This window comes from Propithecus coquereli, unplaced genomic scaffold, assembly GCF_000956105.1.
Source record: "Propithecus coquereli isolate 6110/MARCELLA unplaced genomic scaffold, Pcoq_1.0 Scaffold377, whole genome shotgun sequence".
Taxonomy (NCBI): domain Eukaryota; kingdom Metazoa; phylum Chordata; class Mammalia; order Primates; family Indriidae; genus Propithecus; species Propithecus coquereli.
Window position 1 is genome coordinate 876,463 of NW_012149474.1, and position 17,421 is coordinate 893,883.

The 17,421-nt window shown below is 67.2% G+C and overlaps 4 protein-coding genes across 5 annotated transcripts; 3 read left to right on the forward strand and 1 right to left on the reverse strand.

Annotated features, from left to right (window-relative positions):
- Nucleotides 1-1,097: 1,097 nt before the first annotated feature.
- PIDD1 (p53-induced death domain protein 1) lies at nucleotides 1,098-6,845 on the forward strand. Its single transcript, XM_012651972.1, has 16 exons — nucleotides 1,098-1,152; nucleotides 1,887-2,268; nucleotides 2,743-3,156; nucleotides 3,434-3,643; nucleotides 3,727-3,781; nucleotides 3,928-4,129; nucleotides 4,208-4,333; nucleotides 4,486-4,677; nucleotides 4,757-4,904; nucleotides 5,020-5,155; nucleotides 5,231-5,381; nucleotides 5,471-5,594; nucleotides 5,669-5,787; nucleotides 5,863-5,976; nucleotides 6,075-6,274; nucleotides 6,512-6,845. The coding sequence occupies exons 2-16, from the start codon at nucleotides 1,962-1,964 to the stop codon at nucleotides 6,771-6,773; spliced, it is 2,760 nt and encodes a 919-aa protein (XP_012507426.1). The 5' UTR covers nucleotides 1,098-1,152; nucleotides 1,887-1,961; the 3' UTR covers nucleotides 6,774-6,845.
- A 646-nt stretch (nucleotides 6,846-7,491) lies between these two features.
- PANO1 (proapoptotic nucleolar protein 1) lies at nucleotides 7,492-8,155 on the reverse strand. The gene is given in 8 exon segments (XM_012651934.1): nucleotides 7,492-7,594; nucleotides 7,596-7,673; nucleotides 7,675-7,779; nucleotides 7,781-7,810; nucleotides 7,812-7,855; nucleotides 7,858-7,886; nucleotides 7,889-7,992; nucleotides 8,112-8,155. Coding segments are annotated over 8 exon segments (537 nt in total).
- Nucleotides 8,156-9,336: 1,181 nt separating this feature from the next.
- Nucleotides 9,337-14,954, forward strand: SLC25A22 (solute carrier family 25 (mitochondrial carrier: glutamate), member 22). Of its 2 annotated transcripts, none has more exons than XM_012651973.1 (10): nucleotides 9,337-9,448; nucleotides 10,429-10,596; nucleotides 10,691-10,816; nucleotides 11,140-11,195; nucleotides 12,040-12,130; nucleotides 12,694-12,812; nucleotides 12,907-13,063; nucleotides 13,148-13,302; nucleotides 13,386-13,461; nucleotides 13,536-14,954. In XM_012651973.1, the coding sequence occupies exons 2-10, from the start codon at nucleotides 10,577-10,579 to the stop codon at nucleotides 13,687-13,689; spliced, it is 954 nt and encodes a 317-aa protein (XP_012507427.1). In that variant the 5' UTR covers nucleotides 9,337-9,448; nucleotides 10,429-10,576; the 3' UTR covers nucleotides 13,690-14,954. The 2 variants fall into 2 exon arrangements, with proteins under 2 accessions (XP_012507427.1, XP_012507428.1); XM_012651974.1 differs by lacking the exon at nucleotides 9,337-9,448 and adding an exon at nucleotides 9,800-9,862.
- A 1,747-nt stretch (nucleotides 14,955-16,701) lies between these two features.
- Nucleotides 16,702-17,172, forward strand: CEND1 (cell cycle exit and neuronal differentiation 1). The gene has a single exon (XM_012651976.1). It carries the CDS (start codon nucleotides 16,702-16,704, stop codon nucleotides 17,170-17,172), a length of 471 nt encoding a protein of 156 aa, XP_012507430.1.
- The last annotated feature ends 249 nt before the right edge of the window (nucleotides 17,173-17,421 follow it).

Consider the following 17,421-nt stretch of genomic DNA (forward strand, 5'->3'; position numbering starts at 1 on the left):
TGGCTTCGTTCATTCAGCACGTTTTCAATTTTCAAGGCTCATCCATTCTGCAGCATGTATCAGGATTTCTTTTCTTTATTTTTTTAAGAGATGGGTCTGGATGTGTCACATAGGCTGGAGTGCAATGGCTGCTTACAGGCACAATCATAGCGTATTACAGCCTCAAACTCCTGGACTTAAGTGATCCTCCTGCCTCAGCCTCCCTAATAGCTCAGCCTACAGGTACTTGCCACTGTGCCTGGCTTTCTTCCTTTTTAGGGCTGAATAATATTCCTGTGATTGGGTTTTTAAGAAGATTCCTCTGCCAGCTATGTGGAGACTGAATGAGAGGAAGCGCTGGAGGAAATGGAAGTGGGGAGGCCAGGCAGGGACCTGCCCGCCCCAGTGGCGGGAAGAGGGAGCACACAGTATGATCTGGAGTAGAACAAACAGGACTCTGCCGCATGAGGAGGCCAGGAATGAAGCACAGGCCCCAACCTTAGCAGGTCGGTCACGGTTGGTGGGGAAAGCACACAGATCGGGTGAGTTTCTTGGCTTTGACACTCACCAGCTACAGGGTCTTGGGCAAAATCTTATCTCCCAGAGCCTCCTTTGGGAAATTCAGAGGATGATTCAAGGAGGCCGCGCCAGGAAGCTCAGTGCCTGGGCGCCTGGCCCAGGACGATGGCCAATAAAGGAGGGTCGTTGGAGCCGTGGGCAGGTTGGGTAGCTCTGCGAGGCTCCGGGAGGTCCCGGGCGGCTTCCCAGGGAAGGAGACCGTTGGCGCTGACTGGGGAAGGGCACTCTTAGAGTTCTGGCTTCCGGGGGGCGGGGGCTGGGCCAGCCAGCAAAGTCCGCCCCCACGGCCTGGGATCGAACCTGGGCAGGGACTGCACGGCCTGGGAGCCGCCGGGCGGGATCCTCCGAAAGGGCGGGACTCGGGGCGCGCCGCCGGCCTTCCCGGCGCGCGTGCTGGACGGCACAGTTACGCCGGCTGACGGCAAGCGGAGTGCAGCCGGGCGGGCGGCGCGACAGACGGACGGGGCGTGGCCCGGGATCTGGGGGCGGGGCCCGGGGCGGGGCCTGGGGCCGCCCGCCCGGAACCGCGCCGGCGGGAACATTGGCGCGGAGCGCGCGGACCGGCGCCGGGGCCTGGGCTCCACCTGGAGGCAGGTACGCGCCGGCCGCGGGCGCGGAGGGGACGGCAGGGACGTTCGCTGGAGAGGGCGGGGCTGCCCCGTGCCTGGCGCCCGGGCATCCCCAGCCTGCCTCCGCCGCGGACGGCGGGGAGGGACGAGGGCGAGCGCTCGGGGCTGGGGCCCGCCCCCACGCCGTCTGAGCCCTCCCTAGTGGACGGAGGTGTGAACTGGAAAGGGAAGAAGAGCCCTCCTCCAGGGGTCACGAATTGGGGTCCCGTCCCCAAAACCCCGAAGCCGCCCCGTGGCTCACGCCTCAGGTCCCTCGTCTTACACTGGCTTCTCTGACATGCCGGGGCAGAGTCAACCCCGGGGCCTAGGAGCTGATGGCTGTGCAGGTCGAAGGTCAACTCATCCCCAGAGCAGGGCAGCAGCCTGATGGCCTGACAGGTCTGGGAGTCACTTGCCCCGATTTCCAGAACTTGAAGCCTCACTCCTGGCCCCTGCCGGGAGCAGGGTTCCCCAGGCTCTGCTGTGTACAGGGTCCCCCTGCCTGGTGCCCCTCCCAGCCAGGGGGGATCCCATTCCCCAACCCCCTTTCCAGCAATGATCCAGACTCCAGGGCTGCGGAGTGACCCCAGGGTCTCCTCCGCTCTGTGGACCAGATGGCCTGGCTCAAGGGCCCCCCTGCTGCAGCCAGAGTCCCTGTTCCCCTGATAGGAGGAGGGAACCAGCCCCCACTCCTGCCCACTGTTCCCCCTTCCTCTGCAGCCTCCCTGGGCCCTGCCTGATCAGGCCTGCCTGCGTGCCAGGACATGTCTGGCCCCCGAGGACAGTTGGTGGGTGATGGCTGCAGTGGTGGAGGGGCTGGAGCCCGAGGCAGCTGCTGCAGAAGACGCAGCCAGAGATGCTGTGCAGGCGGTGGAGGCCGGGCCCGGGGCGCCTCCTCTCCTGGTCGGGGGCAACCGGCTGAGCTTCGACCTGCACCCTGGGGGCTGCCACCGGCTGCTGCACCTGTGTGCCCAGCAGCTCCCTCAGCTGCTCCAGGTGGAGTTCTTGCGGCTGAGCACCCACGAGGACCCTCAGCTGCTGGAGGCCACCCTGGCCCGGCTGCCTTGGTGCCTGCCCCGCCTCCGCTCCCTGGTCCTCAAAGGTGAGCCGCACCCATTCCTGACCCCCTCCCATCTCTACTGTGCCCTGCCACTGCTTGATCCCCAAAGGCAAACCCTAGTCCCAGCCCCAGCTCGAGGCTTCACCTCCCTGCTCCCCAGGTGCGAACTCCTGTCCTACTCCTGATCCCTGTCCTCAGCCCCTTCACCTTCCTCACCCAAGGTGAGGTTGGCTGGGTCCCAGCTCCCAGACCCTGACGCTGCCCTGTGGGGTCTCTCAGCGGACCCCGGTGTGGATGTTGCTCCTGGGGTAGGTCATGAGTGACGGCTGTCAGCTGAGATGGACCAGTGGTCTCCGTCCCTGCCTCCCTCCATTCCCTAGTGTCTGTCTGTCCTTGTCTGGCTGGGGGGAATGGGATGTCTGTGCCTCTCGAGTAGCTCTTTCCCTGGCTGGCAGGGCCAAGCTGGGATCTGGGACCCTGGTTCTGGGGGCCACATCCGCCTCCCCCTCTTCCCAGGAGGGCAGTGCCGGGACACGCTGGGAGCCTGCCTCCGGGGCGCCCTGACCACCCTGCCCGCTGGCCTGAGCGGCCTGGCCCGCCTGGCCCACCTGGACCTGAGCTTCAACAGCCTGGAGAAGCTGCCGGGGTGTGTCCTGCAGATGCGTGGCCTGGACGCTCTCCTGCTTTCTCACAACCGCCTCTCCGAGCTGCCGGAGGCTCTGGGGGCCCTCCCTGCCCTCACCTTCCTCACCGTGACACACAACTGCCTGCAAACGCTGCCCACAGCTCTGGGGGCCCTGTCCACCCTACAGCGCCTCGATCTCTCTAAGAACCTTCTAGACACTCTACCCCCGGAGATTGGAGGCCTGAGCAGCCTCAGTGAGCTCAATCTGGCCTCCAACCGGCTGCAGAGCCTCCCAGCCTCTCTTGGTGAGTAGCAGCTGCAGCCCCCTGTGCTGCCTGATGGGCAGCACCCCTCAGCCGCTGGCCGGGCTCTACCCTCACTTGGGCCCCTGCACCACAGGCTTGGCCCACGGCTGCCTCCTTGGTTGCCCCTGCACCTCCCTGGCCTTCAAGGCTCCCTGTGCGGCTTTGTCGGAGCTCTCGGAGCCGGCGCAGAGTCGAGTCTGAGACAGCTTCTCTGGGAGGCTGCAGCACGAGTGTCCTGGTGGTCCTCTGCCGACCCTAATCCAGCTCCTGCCTCCAGCGGGGCTGCGGTCCTTGCGGCTCCTTGTCCTGCACAGCAACCTCCTGGCCTCGGTGCCCGCCGGCCTGGCCCACCTCCCGCTGCTCTCCCGGCTTGACCTGAGGGACAACCAGCTCCGGGACGTGCCCCCTGAGCTACTAGACGCCCCCTTTGTGCGGCTGCAGGGGAACCCCCTGGGCGAGGCCTTGTCAGACCCTCCGAGTCCCACAGGTAGGCTTGGTGCTAGGGAGGGGCAGCCCATGATAGGATGTGGGCAGCCCACCGTCCCGACGACAGGTCTGTCCCTTCCACAGGGACACCCCCAGTTCTGGAAATGCCCAGGCTGTTCCTGACCTCAGATTTGGACAGGTACGGGGGAGATAAAGGAGAGTAGGGGTGTCTGTTTACCAGTCCCCTAGCCCGTGCCTCAGGGGTCTTTTGGAGCCCCCGGGGCACCAGGCTCTGCCACACAGGCACCTCTGAGTCTGACCCGACGCCCCCCTTTCCTCCCTCAGCTTCCCTGTGACCCCCCGAGGCTGCTCTGTGACCCTGGCCTGTGGCGCCCGCCTGCAGTTCCCGGCAGGGGCCACCGCTACCCCCATCACCATCCGTTACCGGCTGTTGCTGCCAGAGCCAGGCCTCGTCCCCCTGGGTCCTCATGACGCCCTGCTCAGCGGTGTCCTGGAGCTGCAGCCCCACGGTGTGGCCTTCCAGCAGGCATGGCCAGCGTGGGGCGGGGGGCAGGGGTGGAGGCCCCAGGTCTGGCCCCAGCCTCACACCACCCTTGCTTGGCAGGACGTGGGCCTGTGGCTGTTGTTTGTGCCCCCGCGGGCCCGGCGTTTTCGTGAGGTGGTGGTCAGGACCCGCACTGACAACAGCTGGGGTGACCTGGAGACCCACCTGGAGGAAGAGGAACCCACGGTGAGGGCCACCCAGGCCTGCAGGGGGCCTGCCCCGTCCACCGCTCTCCCCTCCCCTGCCCCACCTCTGCCCACCCCACCTCTGTCTCTAGCTGGGTCCTGCTCCCTCCGTCCGGCAGCTCTGCCCTGACCCCTCTCCCCTCTGACCCCCAGCACCCGTTCCAGCGGCTCTGGGCTCACTGCCAAGTGCCCCACTTCTCCTGGTTCCTTGTGGTTTCTCGCCCTGTGTCCAATGCCTGTCTGGTGACACCAGAGGGGACACTGCTGTGTTCCTCCGGGCATCCTGGGGTCAAGGTCACCTTCCCCCCTGGGGCCACTGAGGAGCCTCGTCGAGTCTCCATGCAGGTACGGCCAGGGCAGCACCGAGGATGGCAGGTGGAGCCTCAGCCCACACGTGGATGCTCAGATGGCCTGTCTGCCCCAGGTGGTGCACATGGCCGGCCGGGAGCTGCGCGCTCTCCTGGGGGAGCCAGAGGCCGCGGTGAGCCCCCTGCTGTGCCTCTCACAGAGCGGCCCCCCTGGCTTCCTCCGCCCAGTCACTGTGCAGCTGCCTCTGCCCTCTGGCATCACAGGTGAGCAGTGGCCACGTGCTGTACCCTGAGCTATGGCCATAGTGCAGAGGGGCAGTGCTTGGCGGGGGCAGCCTCGGCTGGGGGGCCTTAGCCTACTGCCCCCTCCTGTCCCCAGGCCTCAGTCTGGACCGCTCCTGCCTGCACCTGTTGTACTGGGCCCCTCCTGCAGCCACCTGGGATGACATCACAGCTCAAGTGGTGCTGGAGCTCACCCACCTGTACGCTCGCTTCCAGGTCACCCACTTCTCCTGGTCAGTGTCCACGCAGCTTCCTCAGTCCCCGCCCCACCCCCGTCTGTACAGTCCCCTCACCCCCAGCCCTCCCAGGTACTGGCTGTGGTACACCACCAAGACCTGCGTGGGGGGCCTGGCGCGGAAGGCCTGGGAGCGGCTGCGACTGCACCGCGTGAACCTCATCGCCCTGCAGCGGCGGCGGGACCCTGAGCAAGTCCTGCTGCAGTGCCTGCCCCGAAACAAGGTGGGGGGGCGAGAGGGCGGCAGGGTGGTGACCAGCGGGCAGGGGTGGGGTTCGGAGCTTTGGCTCTGAGCCGCGTGGGTGCGTCGTAGGTGGATGGCACCCTTCGGCGGCTGCTGGAGAGGTACCAAGGCCCGGAGCCCTCTGACACCGTGGAGATGTTTGAGGGTGAGAAGTTCTTTGCGGCCTTCGAGCGGGGCATCGACGTGGACGCTGGTAGGCCCCCTTAGCCCTGGAGCGGGAGCTCGTAGCCTGCCCCACCCCCCTGCTGAGCCCCCCCCTGCCCCCAGATCGCCCCGACTGCGTGGACGGCAGAGTCTGCTTTGTCTTCTACTCACACCTAAAGAATGTGAAGGAGGTTTATGTGACCACCACTCTGGACCGGGAGGCTCAGGCTGTGCGGGGCCAGGTGGGTCAGTGGGGCAGGGTCCCCAGGTTGCCTGGGCAGGGGCCAGAGCTCTGAACCCCACCTGATTCCCCTCAGGTGTCCTTCTACCGGGGCACGGTGCCTGAGCAGGTGCCCGAGGAGGCGGAGGCTGCCCGGCGGAGGAAGGGCACTGATGCCCTGTGGATGGCCACTCTGCCCATCAAGTTGCCGGTGGGGCTGGGGGCAGCGTGAAGGGGTGTGGGTGGGACAGAGGCCCAGGGGTGACTTGGGCAGGGTCTGGGGCTCACTACACTTCCTCCTCCCAACAGAGGCTACGGGGCTCTGAGGGGCAAGGGCGGGGAGCCAACCTCTCCCTGGCACCTCTGAACCTGGGCGATGCTGAGACCGGCTTCCTGACCCAGAGCAACCTGCTGAGCGTGGCTGGGCGCCTGGGTCCTGACTGGCCGGCCGTGGCCCTACACCTGGGCATGCCCTACCGTGAGCTGCAGCGCATCCGGCATGAGTTCCGGTGAGCCTCCCGCTGCGCCTGGTGCCAGCCTGAGGGCTGGGCCTGGCTAGCCAGAGGGCCCCACTAGATGCTGGCAGAAGTTTTCTTCCAGGGGAGGTGAGGGCATGGCAAACACCAGGCTGGAAAGGGAGGGTCTGGCAGCAGCAGGCCCAAGGGCTAGGGGCAGTGGGACCCTGAGTGTGGTGAGTGGTCCTGGGCAGGTGGGCAGGACCGCTCCATCCGCGGTTCCTCTCCCAGGGACGACCTGGACGGGCAGATACGCCATATGCTCTTCTCCTGGGCTGAGCGCCAGGCTGGGCAGCCAGGGGCCGTGGGGCTCCTGGTGCAGGCCCTGGAGCAGAGTGACCGGCAGGACGTGGCTGAAGAGGTTCAGGCGGTCTTGGAGCTCGGCCGCCGCAAGTACCAGGACGGCATCCGGCGCACAGGCCTGGCTCCCGAGGACCCTGCTGTACCCCCCGGCCCGTCAGCCTCACAGTCCCAAGAGCCTGCCCAGGCCTAGGCCCCACCGACTTTGGGCTGGCCCCTGACGTGCCCCGGCCGATGGCCAGGACCCCCCACTTTCAAGCCTCTCGAAGTGTCTCCCGTGGGCAACAAACCTGTAGTGTTTCCTCTGTGGTCTCAGAGCTTGTTTATTTGTGGATGGAGAGGCTGGAGTGAGGCCCAGCCCTGCTGGGAGGGCCTGTGCACGCAGACTGCCTGCAGCCCTTGCTCCTGCCGCTCTTCCCACCATGCCTGGGCCTCCTGTTGGTCCTGATCTTTCCCTGGACTAGGAGGAGCTGGTGCTACAAAGTAGCAGCGCTGGTGGATACAAAGTCACCTGTGTGGCAGGAGCGTGCATCCGCCTTGCACCGGCGAGCCGTTTTCACTGAGCACCTACTGTCTGCCCTGGAGACCCGCTGCTCCCCCAGGACACCCACATCCACCTGCTCCCTGCCACCTGCCCGCCCCCCACGGCCCCGGTCCCTACAGGGGCCTGAGGTCCGGAGACCAAAGAAGAACCCTGGGGACGCAGGCCCGGCCCTTCGCGCGCCGAGCCCCCCACTTGCCGCCCTACCGGCCCTGCGTCCCCGTCGCCCCGTGCGCCCGGTGCCCGGTGCGGGTGGGCTTGGGGCTGTGGCCTGGCCGGCGCAGTAGCCGCGGCGGCCGGGAGGGGGAGCCGAAGCCCGGCCTGGGCCGGGGGCGGAGCGCGCGCGGCGCCGAGCGACGCGTCTCCCCGCCTAGGTGCTGGCGGGGCGCGCGGCACGGCGGGGAGGCGAGCGCAGCGGCGGCACAGCGCGGTGAGTGCCCGCCTGGCGACTCCCTTCCGCTGCGCCCACCCGCGCGGCTGGGCTGCGGGGCCGAGGGGTGCCACGGCGGCCGGGGTAGGTGACAGCTGCCCGGAGAGGGTGGCTTCCGCGGGGCCTAGACCGGCAGATGCTCCGACCCGCCGCCCGGGTGTGGGAGGCCGTGCTCGGCCCCGGCGGTGCCGGGCGCGCTCCCCAGGCACACGTGTCCCGGGGGTGGGGGCCGGGGCCGGAGCCCAAGGAGGAGAGGCCTTGGGGGGCGCACACGTGGGACCTCACCGGACATGTGTGGACACGTGTGCGTGACCGGAGTCGTGGTCTCCAGGCGGGGATAGCGAGGCTGGCTGAGCCCTAATAGCAGCGCAGGGGCCCGAGCCGGCCTCGGAGCGGAGGGAGCGGCTCCCAACCCGCTTCCCCTTTGTCCGGAGCGCGGCACTGCGCAGTTGGAGACCCCGAGACCCTCCACGCCGAGGACTGAAAGCACCTCTCCAAGAGGAAGGGACTGGGGGGATTGGGTGGGGCGCGGGTAGCCAGTCCCACACTCTGAGCCTCACCCCCATCGCCCTTCTTGCAGGTAGGGGGAGCTGGGCAGCTTCATTTGCGGGAATTTTAGCCCTGCAGGTCAGGGAGCAGCAGTATGGCCCAGTGGGGTGGTCTCTATGGGCTCTCCTGTGCTCTCCCCAGCTTGCCTGTGGCCTCAGTTTCCCTGAGGGCTGACGGCCCTGGGGCCTGAGCGCCAGGCTGAGACCGCTGGTTTCTACGACATCAGTACAGGGGAGGGCCCTGGCCAGCTGTCTCATAAGCAAGGGGTGGGTGCTGCCAAGTGAGGACAGAGGAAGGGGGTCCAGGGTCCAGAGGGCCCTGCCCGTTGTTCCCCAGGTGGAGCCTCACCATCTGTTCCCTGCCCGGCAGCGTCCTCTCTGCTGCCCTGGCCTGTGCCGGGTGCGTTGGGGGCACACGGCCGACTCTGCAGGCCGTGGTGTCTCTGGGCCTGCATCTCTTCCCGAGACCGGAGACCCCTCCCCACCCTGGATGGTCTGTGTGACTGCTAGGCCAGGGCTGCCCCCCATCACCCAGGTGTCCCTCACCCTGAACAGGGAGGAAGGGGGTTGCCCAGGGAGGCAGGACTCAGTTCCCGGAGGGCAGGGGTAGAGCCCAGGGCAGCAGAGAGAGCTGGCTGTGGCCAGGCTACACCTGGAGAGTGGGGTGGTGAGGGATAGATGAGGTTGAAGTTCAGAGGTCAGTCCTTCACCCCTGGGGCACAGAGAGGCGGGCTGTGGGGCATAGGGCTCTGGCAGTTTCTGGGCCCTCCAGACCTGCCAGGTGAGTAGGGCCTGTGGGTGGCAACCAGCAGCCTGCAGGACCCAGCCCTTTCCAGTGACATACGTGCCTTTCCGTGTCCCAGCTTGAGGTTCCTTTGACAAGTACCTGCCCGTAACGTACACACAGGTCCCGCAGACCTGGGTATCAACCCATCTCTACCCGACAGCACCAGATTCCCCACGCAGGTACCCCCGGTGCCTGGGTGCAGAAAGAGTCCCCTCCGCAGGGTACCAGTGCCCTAGACATCAGGCTGCTGGACTCGACCCAGAGGCTGCAGACAGGAATCCACCAGGTGGCTGGGGTCAGACCCAGCCCCCTCCCTGGGGCTCCGAGGCTGGGCCGTGTACCCCTGCCCCCCTGAAGTTGTCTCACCCCTTCTCGCAGAGCTGCAGGAAGCCCCAGCTTGCCCAAAGAGAAAGAGAAAGTTGCCGCCCCTCAGGCCCGCCCTGCCCCGCCTGGCCCCGCCCCGCAGCCAATCCCGGCGCCTGCCCGCCTCCGAGGCAGCTTCCCCTGCTCGGTGAACCGGCTTGCTGGAGTCCCGGAGGAGCCCAGTCCTGAGAACCTCGGGGTGAGCAGAACCAGTGAGGGGAGCAGAGCGGGCTGTGGGAGGGTGGGGACCTGCAGGTCAAGGTGAAGGTCACGGGTCCTCTGGGAGACGGCAGGCGTGAGCCAGCCCTGTGACCCTGGGCAGCAGCGCTGCGGTGCGAGCCTGTGACGGCTGGCCTCCGAGGGGGCCCGGGGGACGCGCGCGCCAGGACTCTGGGAGGCGCCCCCCAGCTCGGTTTGTATGGCTGCGCCCATGGGAGGCCCCGGGGGCTGGCTCTGGCTGCTCAGCGTTGCCCCTGGCGGGAGAGGCCCCTTCTCCCCTCAGCCTGAAGTGGATGGGGGCGTCGACCACAGGGGCCTCAGAAGGTCAGCCGTCCTCCCCAGCTGTCCCCTCCGCCACGCACGCCTGAGGCTCCCGCTGGGTCTCTGCGCCTCTGTGAGTGAGGCTCCGGGGAGATGGAGAGGGTGAAGGTGGGCAGAGCGCTGCTGTGGGTGCTTTGGCGCTTCTCTGTGGGGAGGGGGCTCTGCGGGCCCAGAGTGGGGCTGGACCTGGAGTGGCTGAGTCCATCTGGGCAGCCGAGAGCTGAGCCCAGGACAGGGGGACTTGGAGCACCAGGGAGGAGCCAGGGAGGAGCCAGTGAGGAGACCCCCACTCCCATCCAGAGAGGGCAGGTGTCCGGCCTCTGCCCAAGGAAGGGGCATGGTCAGCCCAGTCCGGGTCGAAGTGCTCCAGCAGGCAAGCGGGCCCCTGCCGCTGTCCCCCAGCGGCGCCTGGCCCTTTAAAAGCCTGAGCTCTCTGGGTGCGTGTGAGCATGAGCAAGTGTGAGCTGGGAGGAGCCGGCGGGGGCGCTTGAGGGTGGTCCCAGGGACAGGGCTGGGTGGCAGGCGCCTCCCCTGTGCACCCCCAGAACTTGGCGATGGCTCCAGCCCAGCCAGGGTGGGAGGCTTATTCCTCTGGTTTGTCCCGCCCTCCACTGATGCGCTGTCCCCGCTTCCTTCCAGGACAGAGTGGGGGCTGAGCCTTGAAATTCCTCCAAAGGTGGAGGACCGCCCTCCCCGCTCAGTCCCAGCCTCCCTCCGCGTGGCCTCCTCCCCCAGCACCAAGTCCACCTCTGTCTGGCTCCTACCCGGCGCGACCCGATCAAGTTAAATGGCTGATAAGCAGATCAGGTCAGACTTCAGTCTTGGCCACGTGCCCCACTCCCCACCCCTGACCTACGGTCCAGGAAGCAGATCTTGACCACTCCCCCGCCTGCCTACACAGCCTGCCAGCCAAGCTCATCAATGGTGGCATCGCTGGGTTGATCGGGGTCACCTGCGTGTTCCCCATCGACCTGGCTAAGACGAGGCTGCAGAACCAGCAGAACGGCCAGCGCATGTACACCAGCATGTGAGTGTGCCCGGCGGGCAGGGGTGCAGCCTGTGGACTTGGCACCAGGTGGCGCGGGGGCAGGGTGAGGTTTACACCTCTCAGCTGTGCTCCTGTGCCCCCCACCACGTGACAGAAGAAGGTGAAGGCAGGGCAGGCCTGGGGGCGGTCCCATCCTGGTCACAGCTGGGGTCCTCACTGGGCTCAGGGCTTGGCCTCTTCTGTCAGCCCTGGGCAGCCCAGAGACCCCAACCCCTGGGCCAGGAAGGAGCTGACCTCCACCTGCACTCAGGAGTGGGACCGTCCACGCCGGCCCCCAGCTCACCCCATCCCCTTGGCTGCAGGTCCGACTGTCTCATCAAGACCATCCGCTCCGAGGGCTACTTCGGCATGTACCGGGGTGAGCTCAGGGCGCAGCAGGCCTGGGTCGCACCTTCCCGAAGCCTCGGTGGGGCGGCCAGTGGGGGGTGCAGCGGCAGGGCGGCCAGTCTGTGGAGGTCTGTGGGGGCTGGCAGAACCTGTGCTGGGGCGGGGTTGGCTCTCGGTGGGTGGCAGTGCTCAGCCCTCCCCGGGCACCCCCCCACTCCCCGTGTGATGCCAGTGCTTGGTGTGGCAGGACATTGCAGAGGATGTCCTACCACATCTCCTTCCCTGCCTTCTGGGACAGACGGGCCCATCTGTGCTAGAGATGGCAGGGCGTGGGGGGGCGTCCCTGCAAAGCAGCTTAGGAAACAATCCGCAGCCTGGATCTGGCCAGAAGCCCTGAGCCCTCGGAACCGAGATGGGGGCTCTCCGCCGCCTCCCCTAGTCTGACCCACACAGGGCCACACACTCCTGTGTCCCCTCTCCCAGCCCCCACCAGTGCAAGTGCCTTCCGTCCCCCAGGGAGGCCACCACGGGCTCCGGGCTCTGACCCCACTGCCTGGTGGCAGCAGCAGCAGTGTGAGGCCTGTGTCCCTGGAAGCAGGGACAGATGGAGGCAGAGTGGGAGGACTGTGGGGGGTGGGCGGCTGGAGGAGGCGGAGGCATGTCCCCTATCTCGCCTGGTCCCCGCCCCTCCTGGCACAAGCCGGGGGCCCAAATGTGGGTGAGAGGGCAGGAGGCGGCGGCCAGGGAGTAAGTGATTGGGGAGGGCTTTGCCAGCTGGCCGGGAGCCTCCCCGGCCCAGGCCGCAGAGTGCATGCACCCCCGCCTGACCTGCCTGTGTTCCCCCAGGCCCCACCTGACCCCCGTGTGCCCCACAGGAGCCGCCGTGAACCTGACCCTTGTCACCCCTGAGAAGGCCATCAAGCTGGCAGCCAACGACTTCTTCCGCCATCAGCTCTCTAAGGATGGGTGAGGGGCTGGACCTGCCTGGCGGCTGGGACCCAGGTCATGAGGGGGGGCCTGTGGCAAACACCTGGGGGGTCCTTTGGCTCCAGACAAAGGACAGAGGTCAGCCTGGCCAGCTGGACCCTGCCTTGGGGCTCCTGGGGGCTCTGCCCACCTTCAGGCCCCTGGCATGGGCTTCCTGCCCCATCCTCCTGGGGAGGAGCAGGGCAGGTTCCGAGTTGGGGCTCTGGCCCCAGCAGTCCTCGGAGGCCAGGATTTGGGGGGCACCTGCCAGCTCCCCCATCACTCGAGAGTGGGGCACTTAAGACCCCACAATTCCCCATCTTTCTTAGTGGGAAGATGGCCTCATCTCCCTTCCCAGGCCCCTGCCCATGGGGACATCTGTCTGTCGGGCCGGTAGCTACCTGTTGCTGGTGGGCCTGAGCTGGGGGGCTGCTGCACCCCACAGGGCTGCATCTGCCTCCACCTTCCCATCCCACCCTGTGCCCAGCTGCGCGGGTGCCCCCCGTGTGGCAGGCAGTTCCTGTGTCTCGCCACCCCTCACCGTGGCCCCCGCCTCACCGCAGGCAGAAGCTGACCCTGCCTAAGGAGATGCTTGCTGGCTGCGGGGCTGGCACCTGCCAGGTGATCGTGACCACCCCCATGGAGATGCTGAAGATCCAGCTGCAGGACGCAGGCCGCATCGGTGAGGGCGGGTGCGGGCCAGAGGGGGCAGGGGTGAGAGCCGACCCCGTCCCCTGCCCCGCTCGGAGGAACAGACAGCGCCCGTTTCTCCACAGCCGCCCAGAGGAAGATCCTGGCTGCCCAGGGGGGCGCCCAGGCCTCCGCGGAGGCTCCAGCTGCTCCCCGGCCCACGGCCACCCAGCTGACCAGGGACCTGCTGCGCAGCCGGGGCATTGCTGGCCTCTACAAGGGCCTCGGGGCCACGCTTCTCAGGTGGGAGGGAGGGGGAGGGAGGGAGGAGGCCAGCCTGCCCGCCCCAGCACCCCCGGGTCACCACGGCCACCTCCCTTCCCGCAGGGACGTGCCCTTCTCCATCGTCTACTTCCCGCTCTTCGCCAACCTGAACCAGCTGGGCCGCCCAGCGTCCGAGGAGAAGTCGCCCTTCTACGTGTCCTTCCTGGCCGGCTGCGTGGCCGGGAGTGCAGCTGCTGTGGCCGTCAACCCCTGTGACGGTCAGTGCGCAGCCCGGGGTGGGGCCGGGGCCGAGGGGTCGGGCGGCGCGTGGGGCTCACACGCCGGTCTGCACGCCTCGCAGTGGTGAAGACGCGGCTCCAGTCGCTGCAGCGCGGCGTCAACGAGGACACCTACTCGGGGTTTCTGGACTGCGCCAGGTGGGTGAGGTCCCCTGTGGGGAGCGGGAGTGTGGGGGGACTGGGCCCCGGTTCTGACCCTCCCTCCTCCACAGGAAGATCCTGCGGCACGAGGGGCCCCTGGCCTTCCTGAAGGGTGCCTACTGCCGCGCCCTGGTCATCGCCCCACTCTTCGGCATCGCGCAGGTGGTCTACTTCCTGGGCATCGCGGAGTCCCTGCTGGGGCTGCTGCAGGGCCCCCGGGCCTGAGCCTGCGCCTGCGCCTGCTCCGCCCCAGCCAACCGGGCAGGGCCAGCGTGGGGCGGGGCAGGGCGGCCAGCCCAGGACTTAGCGAGGCAAGACCTCCCCAGCCCTCCGCCCTCGCAGCGGAGGGGCCACAGGGTCCATGTGGGTGGTGTGCACACAGGCCCCCCCCAACTTCCCCCCGGGGTCTTGCTTCCACCAGTGGGATCAATGTCTTATTTATGTAGAAAATGCAGAAACCTTTACATTCCTCGAGCCAGCCCCTGCCGCATTCCTGCCTGGGCCTGAGCACCCCCAGAGACAGAGCTGGTCTCTGGGCTGGGGGCCCTAGGGCCTGGGCTGGGCAGGCTGCACCCTACCCCCAAGTCCACCAGCTCCTGTCCCCGAGGCTGTCCTGGGGACCCCGCACAAACCTATTTATTGATTCTGTGAGCCCAAGTGGCTGTCCAGTCCTTCCGTCCGTCCTCACAGCCACTCTTCCCATGCAGGACCCGACCGCCCCCCGCCCCGGCCAGCCTCGCAGGAGACCTGGGGTCTCCTGCCCCCGTGTTGACCGAGGCTCGCACAGATGTGTGAGTCCGTGTGCGTGCGTGTCACAGGGAGCGGGGTGTGCCCTCCAGCCCTCCGCTGGCCCCGCCCCCTGGGATGGGGCTGCGGGGGCTCTGCCCTCCCCACGTGGTGGCCGCTGTGCTGTGCCCATGCGCTGGGTCACCCCAGGCTCTCTGCTGACCCCGTCCAGGAACGTATTTCTCCAGTCTGGCCCCCCTTGCTGCACCTTCTGAGACTTTTCTGAGGCCCCCACCCCTTGTCTGGGGCGGGCCGGGGGGAAGGGCAGGTATAGGGACCAATATGGAGTCTGGGGGCACCTGCCCTGCTGGGGGGGGGCAGGAACTTCCCCCAGTCCCCACCCTAGTCTCTGAGCCTCTGCGTGAGGCCCCTGACCACAGTCCAAAGCTCCGTCCTACCAGCGCCCCCAGCTCTCCTCACCCCGCCCTGGCCATGTGATTGTGTTGGTGGCTGATCTTGACGTGCTGGTGCTGTGTCTCCGAAACGGGGCGCCCACGGAGGCCCCTTCCCAGTGACACTACCTGGGGCTCAGGCCTGGGCCCCCAGTTCACGGTTGTTCCTGGGAGCTGCCCCTCCCGTCACATCTGAACCTTGGAAGCTGCTGCTCTGCTTACAGAATTATATTTTTTTCTTTTGAAGAGTTTTAAGAGTTGTAATTTTTTGTGTCTTGTCATGTAAGAGGATTAATAAATATTCTAAGTAGATGCCTCCTCTCTGGGACTCTGTTTGTGGATGGGGGACAGGCCCATCTTCCCATCAGCGGCTCCCCTCCCGATGCGGGCAGGTCAGAGGTGCAGCCCCAGCCCCGCCCAGCTCCCCTGGGCGGGGAGCGGAGGCGGACTCGGGCCCAGAGCTCAGGCAGGCGGGGCCGGGCGGGGCGTGATGCTCCCTGAGCCAGGGCGGTGCATTGTGGGAAACTCCGGGCTCCGCGTCGGTCCGCAGCCGCCGCCCGCTGTCGTCTGGCGGAGGGAGCGCGCAGCGCCGAGGCGGGAGGCCCAGAGGACAGCGGCGTAAGGCGGCGGGCCCGGCAGGCGGGGGCGGGGGGCGGCGGCGAAGCGGAGGGCCCAGCCCTGAAGGTCACCGGGATGCCCAGACCCGGGCTCTCACTCCAGCACAGCCACAGCGGCTCTGGGAAGACGGAGAAGGCGCCGGGAGCGGGGAGGGGGAGGTCGATCTAGTGTGAGCTAGAAATAGAGGAGGGGAGCAGACCACCGGCGCTTTGCAAACTTGGCCAGCAGCTGAGACCCCTCCAGAACTGCAGGGGTGAGAGGCCTTGGGTTCCCTGGGAATGGGGGCAGCGGTGGGGCCTCCCACCAGGACACCCTCCTCTCACTGTGACCTTCAGGTGACCTTCAGGGTGGTCAGTGCACCTGGCCAGGGGAGGGGGACCCAGGCTGCAGCCTCCCAAAGTGGCTTCCTCTCCCTGGTGGGGGAGGTGGGAGGATTTCTCATCCTGCCCCGGGCGAGGCAGCTGGTGGTGTCCTGGTCTTCGGTCACCACAGACGCAGGGTCAGGGTCCCTTCCTCAGCATCTCCCCACCCCCACCTGGGAGGTTGCGAGTCAGGCCTAGCCAGGCACGGTGTGTGCCCAGTCTAGGCCCACAGAGGCGAGCACAGCCGCGGGCTCTGCAAGGACTGCCTGCCCTTGTGCCGGACGCGGGAGAGGCCTGTGCTGGGGAGTGGGTGCCAGAGGCTGGGGAGGGGCAGATGGCCCACCGGGGGGCCCAGGCCTCGATGGCTTCTGCAGCCTCCTGGGAGACACCCATTAGATCACATCTGGGTCCTCGTGGCCCTGGTGGCCCTGGGCCCCTGCCCACCCCCACAAGCCTCCTGAGAGCCCCTACCCTGGCTTCCCACCCTGCCCTGCCCTGCCCTCCCTCCACTTGGACCCTGGCCAGGTGACAGCCCCAGGAGTCTGTGTCACCTCTGGGAAGCAGGAATGCTCCTGAGAAGGGTGCATGGTCAGTTCTGCCCACCGTGGCTCTGGTCACCTCCCTGTGACCTAATACTCCCCCTCCAGTCCTCAGGGCCCATGAGGGCCTCCCTGCCCCGGACGAGCACATGCTGAGGAAGACGGGTTCGCAGATGAGGAAAGGTGGCTTCTGGCTGGTTTCCTGTGGCCCCCTCCCCCCCCACCCATCCACAGCCCATGGCCCCCGTTCCGTGGCTGGAGGGGCTTCCCAGGCAGTGGCTGCCTGATGGAGGCCAGACGCTGGGACAGAAGGGTCTGAGGCCCACAGGAGGCCCCTGGGAGTCCAGAGACCTGGGCAGGGTCTCCGTGGGGACACAGTAGTTGGGGCTGGACAGGAGGGGACCTCACCCCTTTCCACAGCCTCACTTGTGTCTCCCTCTAGGTGCATATAATGCCCAGGGCTGAGTCGTCCTGAGCCACTGTGGTCCAGCCACCGGCCTGTCCCGCAGGCCCCCACCCAGCCCGCCAGCACCACCCACCATGGAGTCCAGAGGGAAGTCGGCCAGCAGCCCCAAGCCTGACACCAAGGTGGCCCAGGCCACCGCCGAGGCCAAGGCCCCCCCGGCTGCTGATGGGAAAGCCTCCTCGACCAAGCCTGCAAAAAAGGAGCCCCCAGCAGAGAAACAGGAGCAGACGGCAGCCCCCAACCCGGCACCTGCCAAGAAGACCCCCGCCAAGGCAGACCCTGCCCTTCTCAACAACCACAGCAACCTGAAGCCGACCCCCACGGCTCCCACGGCGGCCCCCAGCAGTCCGGATGCCACTGCAGAGCCCAAGGGCCCTGGCGACGGGGCCGAGCAGGACGAGGCTGCCAACGGGGGCCCTGGGGGGGCTGGGGGCCGAGGCCCCTGGCCCTGTGAGAACTTGAACCTCCTACTGGTGGCTGGGGGGGTGGCTGTGGCATCCTTGGCCCTGATTCTTGGTGTGGCCTTCCTGACCCGGAAAAAATAATGCCAGGTGGCCAGATGGGGGCACGGAGCCACTTGTGTACAGATCCGAAGAAGCTAGTGCATGCAGAGTTCACCCCTACCTATCTACACACGCGCACTCGGTATATAGATGCATACGCCCCCACGCACCACGGAGAGGGATGCACAGCCTGGAGCAGGACACGGAGCCCCCCTCTGCCTCCCAACCCCCGGGGCTCCAGGGCAGGACAGGGACGAGCTCCAGCATTGGGCAGGGCCTGTGTGGCCCCCG